At 33.8% G+C, this 12230-nt stretch overlaps 1 protein-coding gene across 3 annotated transcripts in view; it reads right to left on the bottom strand.

The window, feature by feature from the left end:
- Window positions 1–12230, bottom strand: part of AKAP9 (A-kinase anchoring protein 9) — a 136493-nt gene that overhangs the window by 76371 nt on the left and 47892 nt on the right. For all 3 annotated transcript variants that reach the window (XM_063100021.1, XM_063100023.1, XM_063100022.1), the window contains 4 exons: window positions 9067–9280; window positions 7131–7210; window positions 5867–6005; window positions 4956–5041 (listed from right to left, as the gene is read on the bottom strand). In XM_063100021.1, coding sequence (XP_062956091.1) covers window positions 4956–5041; window positions 5867–6005; window positions 7131–7210; window positions 9067–9280 — 519 coding nt within the window. The remainder of the gene's footprint in view (window positions 1–4955; window positions 5042–5866; window positions 6006–7130; window positions 7211–9066; window positions 9281–12230) is intronic.

Genomic DNA, 12230 nt, shown 5'->3' with positions numbered 1-12230 from the left:
GTCTAGGAAGACAGGTAAAGAAGACGACACAGAGGAAGTAACATCTGAACCAACTGGAACAAGTAGGAACAAACCAAGCAGACTGTAGGGAGATGGGCAGTATTTGGCAGAAAGAACAGCACGTGAAAAGGCCAGGGGTGTTAAAGATTAGGCTGCTTTTGGGAAACTCTTAAGTACTTCTGTATGGCTGAAATGAGAATTAGAAGATGAAACTAAAAGGTTAGGCAGTGATATATTGCAGTGCTTACTCTGATCCCACCAAACTCTGGGATGCCTCTGCAATTGTAGCTAACTTACTGTGTTAAAATGCAAAATTTATTTTTCATTCATTGTGCAGAAAAGAGTTAACACAGCAATCTGGAGAATGACTATCTTTAGAAAGGCCTGCTTGCAAGTTTGGGCCTTGGCTGGAAACTGGGAACTTAACTGGTAAATAGTTCCCTATACTAATATAAAATTTTGCCTAAATGGTAAATGTGGCTTCTTATGCCTAGACTATGCAAACACTAGGTTTTATGCTGAACACATGCTTTTCTTCTGGAAGTCTGGGGTTGGTACATGCTAAGGCAAAGGGGACCTATGTAATTGATACCTCATCAAAAACTATGGACTCTTTGGCTCAGGTGAGCTTCCTTGGTAGACAACACTTTGCATATATTGCCACAAGACACTGCTGGAAGAATTAAAGTGTGTCCTGTGATTCCACTGGGAGAGGAAGTTTGTGCCCGCTTTGCTCCAGACTTTGCCCCATGTGACTTTTCCAACCTTTTCACAGCTGATTTTGCTTTGCATCCTTTTGCTGTAAAAAAATCTTAGCCTTAAATACAATTATATGTTGAGTTCTATGAGTCCTTCCAGCAAATCACCAAACCTGGGAGTGCTCTTGGGAACCCCCAACAAACCGATACACTGTATCCTGTTATAAAGACATCTAAGGCTCAAGTTACATTGACACAGGAATGAAAAAAAAATTTGACCTTGTTTTTCTCCTTTTTCCTCCACATTGATGACCAAATTCTTTAGATTCTTCCCTAAAATATCTTATAAGCTGTCCCTTCTTCTTTCCTACCTCCCACTGCCACCATATTAATCTCCCTAAAAGTTCAACTTCATTAGGTCTAGACTATGATCACAAATTTCCATCAGCCTGTTAATGTCCACAAAATTCCAGCCTGGCATTCAAACTTGGGTACAATCTATTCCTCTCTAATCTGGGGGTCCATCGCTCTCTCAGCAATATGTCCCCATACCTCACACTTACACCTCCAAGACTTTGATCATATCACTTCTCCCGCCTGGAATGCTATTCTTCCTCCTCCTTTTTAATCAAAACCTACACATTTTTCATGGTCTAATTCAAGTCCTACTTCCTCCAAGAAATTCTCCTTAACTATTTCAGCCTACATTAATCTGTTTGCTTAATTCCAAAAGTATCTACATTTCTCTTCTGAACACTTAATTAAATGTTGCCTTGGATAATTATTTTATATATGTATATCACATTCCTTGAATTAGTTATAAATGTCATTGATCTATAACTTTCTTCAGTTTCACGACTTCATTTATATTGTATAGTGCTGTATTCCCAGTACACAGAACAATCTGGCATATATCAGCAAATAAGAATTATCGGCTGGATAACTGAATGAGAACAAGTGTGTTTGTGTGTGTGTGTGTGTGTGTGTGTATCTTTCATTTCTCTTGTACTCCCTTTAGACTGTATTTCAATATAGTGGGTAAGGGGTCAGGGGAGAGGACTATCTAAAATCCTGAAGTTTCTGATTGGATGTCATTCTTCAAAACTAAGAAGAGAGGAGAAGCTGATGTAAGAGAAAGAAGTTAATAAATTCAAATTTCAATATGTTGATTGAGACATACCTAAATAACTTTTGAGTAGAGATATACAATTAGAAATATGACTCTGCAGCCCAGAAGTAAGGAGTGACCTAGACAAACAGATCTGGAAGCCATGAAAGTGGATGACAGCAGCATACAGAGTAAGAAGAGGATCAAGTACAGATCCTTGGTAACTATAAACAGGGTGGGCAAAGTCCACAATGGAGGCTTAAAAAGCTACAGAAGCTAAAGAAAGAAAATGTTCTCAGAAAGCAGCAAATAGTACAGTCAAGAAATAATAAATTAAAAAGAAAACTATTTCAAGATGAGTGTATGTTTATACCCAAGGTTGGAAAGTAGAGGCTTGAACTTTAAATTCAAGCTACAGAAGTGTTCTTCTTGGGACAAAACAGTTTTTATTGTTTATTTTTAACTGTTTCCCAACTTAAAAAAATAATCCTTTTATTTTGGAGTACTTCCCAATATTCTTAAAAAAAAAAAAAGACTATATAAAATTGACAAATTAAAAGACAATCAACACTGGGCTCCCATTCCTACATGTGCCAACAAGAGGCTGAAGCTGAGCAGCCCCTTTTGGATAAGGCATGCTTTCTCCAGGTTTCACCTGCATTTAGTTATGAGCTAAGGTCATAGTGCATTTACATTTGTGACCCCTGACATATACCTCCTCCGTTTCCATGACCCAATTAAAATGATAGTAAACAATCTTTAAAAGGTATAAATCCATAATAAACACGAAAATAAGAGATGAGACCAAAGGAGATTTCAAGCAATTTTTGAAAGACAGAAAAGGTGTGGGAAGAGTATTGATTAAGTGAGGCAGCAGCAGCCTACAGCACACACAAAGAGAGCCATAGCTATAGGAGACAGTGCACTTGCCTAGAAAAACCCCAGAGAGGCCCAGGTTTAGAGAGAGCAGGTGCAATGACATGCAGGAGGAAGAAGTAGGTCAGAAAACAAATGTATTAACCTTTAATCACAGCACAGCCCTTTCTCCTGGCCAACCCAGTCAAAAGTCTGGTAGCTGGTAAAAGTTCTCAAAAGAAATGGAAAGAACTCTCTGGAGAGAACTAAAGCTAGTGTGGGTGTTTATGTTCCAGATCAAAGCTTTCCACATTCTGGCACTGGGGAAAGGGGGTATGTCTCTCATCAAAGCCAACTGTTCCCCACTCACTGTCCTACAAGGAAACAGGCAAAATCACAAACACCAATGTGAATTACTTGTTTTTTATTGTAAGCTCTCCTGTACTATTTAACAGTTTCAACTATGTATTATCATTAAGAAAGTCAACACATTTAAAAAAGACAGAAAGAAACAAAGAAACAAGGAAGGAAGGTAAGAAAGCAGAAAGGAAATGTGATAATTAAGAATTCACTGGTGACTTTTGCCAAAGCAAGTTCAGTGGGGTGTAAGTTGGGAGAATGTTTACAGTGGGTAGAAGAGAAAGCAGGAGACGAGGAGATGAGAAATTCTGGCTGTAGTCCATTCTTTCAAAGAATGTGACCACAAAGAGGAAAGAGAACCACAGACAAAAGGAGATGTCAGACTGAAAGAGGACTACTTAGGGTCAAAATAGGACAGAGGTGAGAAATGTTCAAAGGAAAAGAAGGACAAAAACAGAGAAAAACAGAAACAAGACAAAACACAGAAGGGAGGGAAGAAACAGTATCAATCTTGGAGATGAGGTAAAAGGGGATATTAATAACAGCACAGGAAATAAAATAGCCTTGGTTATTAAAAAGGGGTAACTTCTGAGACAGAATGGAAATAAGGTATCGTATTTGCAAATTTAAAGAAATACACAGTCTAGAGGTAGCAAACTGAGATAATTTATAATTGCCAGCTCTGACACTTAGAGGAAAAAAAAGAGGAGTAGAAGTGGAATATGTGACTTGAAAAAAGTTGTACGATTGAGGAATATGTATTGAGGGGACTATCAGAGGATTAATAATCACATAAAGGAAATGTCAGGTGACCCTGAGGGTCCAGCTGAGGTCAGAGACCATGATTATGTACTGTCAACAAACTACATTATCATCTAATTTTCTTAGCAGCCTTCAGAAACCCAAGTACAAGCAGAGAAGGACCCTTGAAAGCTGAATAAGGAAGAAGAAAAACAAGAAATACAGACTGCTAAAGGTACTGGTGAGAAAATGATGCAATGATTCTGAATAGGCTATGAAGGGAAATAGAAACAAAAGTAATAACAGGCAAAGTTAAAGAAGGGCTGTGATCTAGCCAACTGCCCTCCTACTTTAGTTATCTATAAAGTACTGGAGCACATTTACAGGATTTAGGAAAGGCTGGATAAGTTGTGCTTAACTGTACAGAAAGAGCGGTGGGGAAGGAGAGGATAGGAGATAGAAGGGGAAGAAAAAAGGGGAGAAGGGGATGGAGAAAAGAAGGAGAGGGGGAGTGGAAGGGAGAAGAGGAAGAAGAATTTCAACTAAAACATCCCTCATAAGCACTATAACTTTTACTGCCTACTACTTAAATCTCTGAAACTTGCCTAAACATTGTAATATGATTGAATATCAAAAAGCACCCCAAATAAACAGACACAGAGATCTTTTTGATTTTGTTCCACAACATGAGAATTACAACACTTATCCTTTATGTCTATTTTTCTGATATAGTTAATAAATTATACCATTATACTATCTTACCTAGTTTTCTGTGAACACATTTTTAAAACAACTGCTTGAAAATAAAATTGATATATGTAACACTGTAAAACTAATTAGCTATGTAATAACCAACTAAATTACTAATTTTCTCTAAAACAGAGACAGACTCATTGCTTTAAAAAAGTTATATGCAAAATTAAATGCAACTGTTTCACAGTTTACAATTTGACATCTTATATATATTTCACTTTATCATGATTTCAAAAACTCTCTAAAGGATTAAATATAATTTAACTTGCAGAAATTCCTTCAGCTCACTGATACAAATTCTCTACTACAATATATGTCATTTTTCCTAATCTCCCTTTTCATGTTCACTTATTTTAGATTCTTGGTTAATAAAGCAGCTTACAAAACAGCAGATAAAACAATAAATGCAAACAGTATAATACATTTTCCATTTCACAGACCTTGCTTAATTGTGTCTGAAGTACCAAGAGTTTGTTGTATTCTTCTGTTACTTTGTTAAGAAGAGTTTGCATGTTTTCTTCAAAGTCTAAATGATAAACAAACAATCATAATAATTTCACTCCATAGTAAATGTCTTCATCTTTCAATAAATATTATTTGTCTATTTATAATTTTAGAAAATTGCCTGCTATAAGTAAACCTCATATATTTTATAATCAAAAATTAAAATCTCATTAATGTGAAACACTTGCTACAGTGGTAAGTTGAAAATTTCATACTAAAATGTTAATTTCTTTTGGTATTCATTAATTTGTACATATATTGTCCATTATCCATACAAATGAACAGGACTTGGAAACATTTTATCTGTGAAAGAACACCAAAAAATTGAGAGTGAAATTTGTTAAAATAAATTAATACCAGCTTAATATATTTCTTATTTCTCAATTTTCTTCTTCCTTTTTTTTTTTTTTTTTTTTTTTGGTGGCTGGCCGGTAAGGGGATTTGAACCGTTAACCTTGGTGTTATCCTTCTTATTAATTTTTAAAATAATAAATTGTTGACATAAACTTATTCAATAAATACAATAATTTTTAAAGGTTTGGAGCTGCGGTATAGACAGTTAAAGGACAGAATGAGAATGAGAAAAAAGATGGGAGAAGAGGGAGAGAAGATAAAAAGACAAGAAAACTTGCAGACAGCTTCAATTATCTTCATATCACAATGACTGCATTATAAAAATAAAAAATGCAAATTACGCATTAGATTTCATAAATCTGAAAAGAGGACAAAATGTTAAAGATGATAAACTCAACTCAGCAGTGACTATATCATGATTAAAGGTAAAAGTTTATCATCAATTGATTTAAGAAAATTAAATACTGTTTAATAGTGTGCTAAGTTTTATTACCTTGAAGTTCATATCTATAATCCTGTAATGCTGGTTCTTGATTTTCAGAAGGGTAAACACCAGAATTCTCTCTCTCTTCTAAATTTACTTCACATTTTAAAGCAGGTGTATAATATTCACCAAAGACATTGCGTATAATCTGTTAATAGCAAAATTAGGAATTAAATAACAGCAAAATTAGCAGAATTAAAATTTTGATTTCTGCCTCTAAAAATCATTAAACATTATTTTTCTAGGTGCAAAAGGCAGTCAAAATGGAACAGAAAAATCAGTAAGAAAACACTTCTCCATATACCAATCAATCTGCAGAAGAAATAAATCTCTCTATACGTATGACGAAATTCTTCTTCCAGGAAACTATTGATAATCTTCACTGCATAAAACTGTAACTTTTTCTGCTTCCTTCTAATAATAAAATATATCTTCTACTTTAATCTACCACTTCCCCCAATTTTGATCCTATTCTCATGTTATCTCTGTAATATCAACTACCCTTGTAAAACCACCACAGGACACGGATGGAAGTTCAGAAATGATGATTAGAAAGAAGTCTAGAAATTCTAGAGAAATTATATGAAGCAGGAGATTACACTCACATACTTTTTTATAACATCTGAGAGTAGTTTTCTGAGGTTATACACTCACTCAAAAATGTTAAAAAATTGACAAATTGTTTGGGTTGTTCTCCTGAGCAACAGACAACTATTAACATTTAGAACTCATGCCCCATAATCATTTGATAAGCCCTCCAAATAAGTTTTTTCTTTGCCCCTCACACAACTGGAAATAACCATCAACAACTTCTAGACTTAAAAACCAAATTGTTTATTGCTTCTATTTCTTGAGATTTGCTTAAAAGTTAAACTATATTGTCAATTAATAACTGAGTTTACTAAACTTTTAGCACAGCCCCTAGGATGGAATTATATCACATTAGAGTTGGTTTCAGAAACCTTAATGATCATCCAATTTACAGATGAAGAAACAGGGACCCAGAAAGATTAAGTAAAGTCCATGGCAACATCAACGAGTAGTGTCTATTCTACTGGTAAGATAACTTACCTGAATTTCTTTTGTTTCAAACTGATTACCAGAAAAATTTTAAATGCTCATTTTAAGCTTAAAAACTCAGAAATACTTACTAACTGCAGTTCTGAAGTAAGATATTGGGGAAAACAAAGTTGGATGATTCTGTTCATCAAATCAGTAGCAACTTTAAATTTAGCACTTCTTGCCTAAAAGTACTTTTTAACTAATATCTTACCTGTGAAAAATAAGAACATTCTTCAGACACTGCTTTTCGAAGTTTTCCAATAAGCATCTGTAAAGGCTTTGTTTCATCACCTAATAGAGCAGATACTGCATTAAGATATTCAATTTACATATTTAAGTATTATTATTATTATATTTAATCTATGTTTCAATTGGAAGCTTCCCTGCAATAAAATCAGTTTAAAATTTTTTTTTCTGTCAGTTTTTTTCCATTGCTCATTGTTAACTGTCTCAGATAATTTGTAATATTTTCAATTTCTGTCCTACAAAAAGTTATAAAGCAGTGACTTCCAAATTCTTTTTTACTACAACCCAATATAAGAAATACATCATATAATTTATTGTGTACATCCATGTAAAATTGAAACAAAAATTTCACAAACCAGTATTTACCCTTTCTACATGCTATGCACTCCAATTTCTTGTTTTACTCCACTTTTTTACTTTAAAAAAAAAACAAACAAAAAAAACGCTGGTCATTATACACTAAACTGACTTCATCACCCATTAATGGACCTATTAATTAACTTGCAGTTTGAAAAACACTGGACAGACCATCTGAAGAGGATATCAATAAAAATAATATACGCTTAAAATCTTATTAAAACCCAAAGAACTCCTGAAGTGAAAAAGTACAGTATTCTTACTTAAGCCACTCTTGAAATTTAATCTGTTTAACAGTGCAATTCCACTGGAAAAATTTATGAACCACCTGATTCCCAAAGTGAATGCCTAAAGATACCTTGAACACAGGAAGTCTAGTAACTAAGTGACTAAATAATTATTAAAGATAAAAGTTAACTGGAACTAGTCCATAAACAGGTTGCTTTTCTTCCATTTAAGTTCCCTTAAATGTTGTTGTGACCCACAGTACTATCCTAGTCTTCTGGCTTACTCTACATAGTCTCCCAGGATGTCTCTTTCTTGGCCTTGGCCTTTGATGACCTCTATGGTTGATTCTAAATCTTTATCACAAGCCCAAAGCTCTCTCCTGAGTTTCAGACCTCTATTTACAACTACCTACTGGACATTTCTTCTTTAACGTCAATAGGTACTCTTAACTCAAAATGTTCCAAACTGAATTTATTATTTCTCCTACAAATCTGCTCTTCATCCTCTTTGTGACTGGAACCACCTTCAATCTAGTTACCCAAACTAGAAACTTAGGGATCATTCTCAATCCCTCCCACTTTTATTGCTAATTACAGCCTTTTTTTTTTTTTTTTTTTTAACTCTAATTTAACTGTTCTCTCCATCCTCAATGATACTTAGTTCAATATCTCATTGCTTACCAGAATTCCTGCAAAGCTGCCTGACTGGTCTTCCCATGACTAATCTCACCTCCTCCAATTCACTCCAATGGTGTCATCTTAAAGTAAAAATGTGTTATAACTGCTATTTAAAATCCTGCAGTAGGTCTTATCACCAACATCATAAAGCTTAAACATGGTTCATTCAGCGTACATAAAGCTTTTTCTGATCAATCTCTTGGCTTCATATCCCACTACTTTCTCTCACATACCCTGAACTCTCAACTCTCCAAAATGGATGCACTTCCACCTCAATGCTTAAGCCTCCAGAACCTATCCTAAAATTCCAACCCTACTACTCCTGCCCTACTCATCCTCCCAAGAAGCACTAGATTTTTGTCTTTTCTCCTTCCATTCTTTCTACTCATTCTTCTATTACAGAAATTATCAGTTTATTTTATATAAGCTTTCCCAGAGGATTGTGACTTCCTACGGGAAAATGATTCAGTGATTTTAGCTTTCTTCAACACATAAATGAATGTCCAGTGATTATAAGAACAAATGAATCCAAGATTGGGATATACGAGTCACTCAAGACAAGGACAGAATTACGGAATAGTGCACTCTAAGAGATACTTTATTTGCTTGATGGTACTTACATAGTCAGAAACCATTTACCTGTTTCTTGTGTTTTTATATTCTGCAGCTCTAACTGGTGTATTTCCTGAAGTTCCTTGATCTTTTCCTCTTGAGCAAAAATAAGCTCCTCTTTAAGACTACAAAGAGCTTTATCTTTTTCATTTTCCATATATTCACGAATCTGATCCACATGAGTTGAATAAACCAGAGAGAGGCATATGCGTTGGGCTTCCATTTGTAGCCTTAAATCATTCTTAAAGTGAATGTATATAAACATTAAAAATGTTTTAAATGACATCAAATAATTTAATTTTTATTTCTTTGTATATACTGACTGTAAGAAGGAAATACATGAAACTATAGTTTAAAAATTCATATAAGACAACTGAAAGTCCAATTTAATCATTTTCTCTTCTTTCTGTTGCACTGATCTACTTGTCTTTTTAAAGAAAAGTAGCACAATGTATTCACTACCTCAATTTTACAATAAATTTTAATATCTGGTATAGCTCGTATGGCTCTTCTTTGATTTTTGTTTTAAAATAACTTTTAAATGCAAAGAAAAGCAAAGAATAATGTAATAAACACATATATACTCACAACCCTAATTAACAAACACTGTATTAACATTTTGTCTTACTTTTTTTCATTGCCTTCTCCCTACAAAACTCTTTTTTGGTTTAGAAAGAAAACATTATAGATAAAATTTAATCCACTATGTTCCCATTACTCTTTCCCCACAGGCAACCATAAACTGGTAAAAGTCTGATTCATTTCTTATACTATCACTTCTCAATGTAAATAATGCTTTATATTTTATATTTTTAACAATTTACAGAAATGGTATAAAAATGGTACTTATCTTGCAGACTACTTTTTCTCATTCAATATGCCTCTGAGACCTATCCACGTAGATACAGATTGATTTTAACTGTGGTATGGTATATATGAATATACCACAATTTGTACATTTCCTTTTCTGGAGATCAACTGGATTATTTCTAATTATTGGATATTTTTTTAAATGCTGCAGTAAATTCTTATACATATCCCCCTGGTCAAAGTGCTAACGTTTCCCTAGTATAGTGGCTCTCAAACTTTAGCAGGCATCAGAACGACCTGGAGTACCTATTAAAACAGGTTGTAGGCCCCACCCCTAGAGCTTGGGGTAGGGCTTCAAAATTTGAATTCTAATCTGCTTGCAAGAGGTGCTGATACTGCTGGTCAGGGACCACACTCTGAGAACCACCTAGCAATATAATTGCTGGATCACAGATAAGGCACATTTTTAACTGTATTAGATTTTACCAAATTATTTTTATATAACTGTACTAATTTATACTGCCATCAGCAGTGTTTTTGAATAATCATATCCCCACATCCTGACCACACTTTTTATCAGACTTATTTTGCCAACCTGACAGGTATAAAATGCTATTTTACTGTTGTATCAATTTGTAAGGCTGAAAGCATCTTTTCATGTTTATTGGCCATTTTGTTTTTCCATTTGAAACACATGTCTATTCATTTCCTTTGCCCATTTTAATTTTTTTGGACCTCTTCTTACATTAAGTATTCTTTACAACTTCTTGACAAACCTTTGTTTGTAATATATGTGGCAAATATCTAGTCCCAGTCATTAAATGTTTTATGACATTATTTGTAAAACAGAAATAATCAAATTTATTAATCCTTTCCTGTGTTTTTCTTTTTCTTTTTTGGTGTTCATTAAAAGTCCTTCCCTATTCTAAGAGCCTATTTTTTTATGTATATGTCCTTAACCAACCTGGAGTTATTTTTTCCTAACGGGTATGAATCTAATTCCCTAACTCCCCACCCCCAATACCAAAAGCAAATTGTCCCAAAGCAAGTATTGAGTACTATAAACTTGTCCTGCTAATTTGGCTTGTTCTTTCATTTCATTCAATTCTCTGCTCAAGTATCACTTAACCAGAGTGGTCTTCCATCACCAACCCTATATAAAAAAGTATCCACACCCATCTCTGGCAGATCTCTGTCCTCTTACCATACTTTAATTTTTAATTTTCTCCATAGCACTAATTACCAACTGATACATTATACATTTATTTGTCTGTTTTATCTAATATCCGTCTAACCGTTCCAAAATATGGCTTATTCTTTATTGCCTATTTTTACTCATTGTTATATCACTGGTGCCTAGAACAGTGCCTGAAAAGTAGCAGAGGCTCATTAGTATTATTAAATATATGTTGATTTGTAGGGCCTCCTTATGACATACTAAAATTTCACAAGGATCTGGATGTGTTTCTGGGCTTTTCATTATATTCCACTGATCAATTTGTCCATCCCAGCATCAAACCATATTGTCTATTATGATTTTGTAATTAAGTCTTGATATCAGATAGAATAAATTTTCTAGGATTGTCTTGGCTATTCTTGGATATTTACTCTTCTACATCAATTTTAGAATCAGTATTTGAAGATCCAAAAACCTTCTTGGAATGTTGATTAGAACTATGTCAAATATAGAGATTAATTTGAAGAAAACTGACATTTTTCTTTATATTACATCTTTCCACTGTGAATATGGTATATTTACAGTCAGGTCTTTATGTCCTCTGATGTTTTGTAATTTTCTTAACAAAAGTTCAAAACATCTTGTGTAGATTTAAAGTTTTATCTCTTCTGTCCATATTCTTTATCTCATCTCTTGTTCTTGTCATATTTCATTGGCTAGGAACTACAAAACAATGCTGAAATTTTAAAAGTTGGTAGTTGGTATCCTAGTCTTATACTTGATTTTTAATGAAAATGCTTCTAAATTTCACCATTGGAAATGTTACTTGCTAAATGTTTTGATGAAATCATCATGGTTAAGAAAATTCCCCTTCTATTCCTGATTTCCTTAAGTTTTAAAATTATAAATGAGTTGTTACATTTTTTTCTGAATTCTTTTCCAGCAAGCATCAAAATGATCATTTGGGTTTTCTCCTGCTATGTATGAACGTGGAGATTAAATTAACAGATTTTTCAGATGCTAACTACTCTTCCACGCTTGGGATAATTTGCTAATACTTTATATTAGGCTATAATTTTATTTTCTTGTGCCATCTTTTCAGATCTTTGTAATCAGTATTACACCAGCCTCATAAAATAAACTGGGTAGTTTTTCTTCCTTCTGTCTTTCCTTTCTTTTTTCCTTCCTTCCCCTCCCTCTCTTT

Source organism: Cynocephalus volans, chromosome 6 (genome assembly GCF_027409185.1).
Source record: "Cynocephalus volans isolate mCynVol1 chromosome 6, mCynVol1.pri, whole genome shotgun sequence".
NCBI lineage: Eukaryota > Metazoa > Chordata > Mammalia > Dermoptera > Cynocephalidae > Cynocephalus > Cynocephalus volans.
This window is presented reverse-complemented; position numbering and strand designations above follow the sequence as displayed.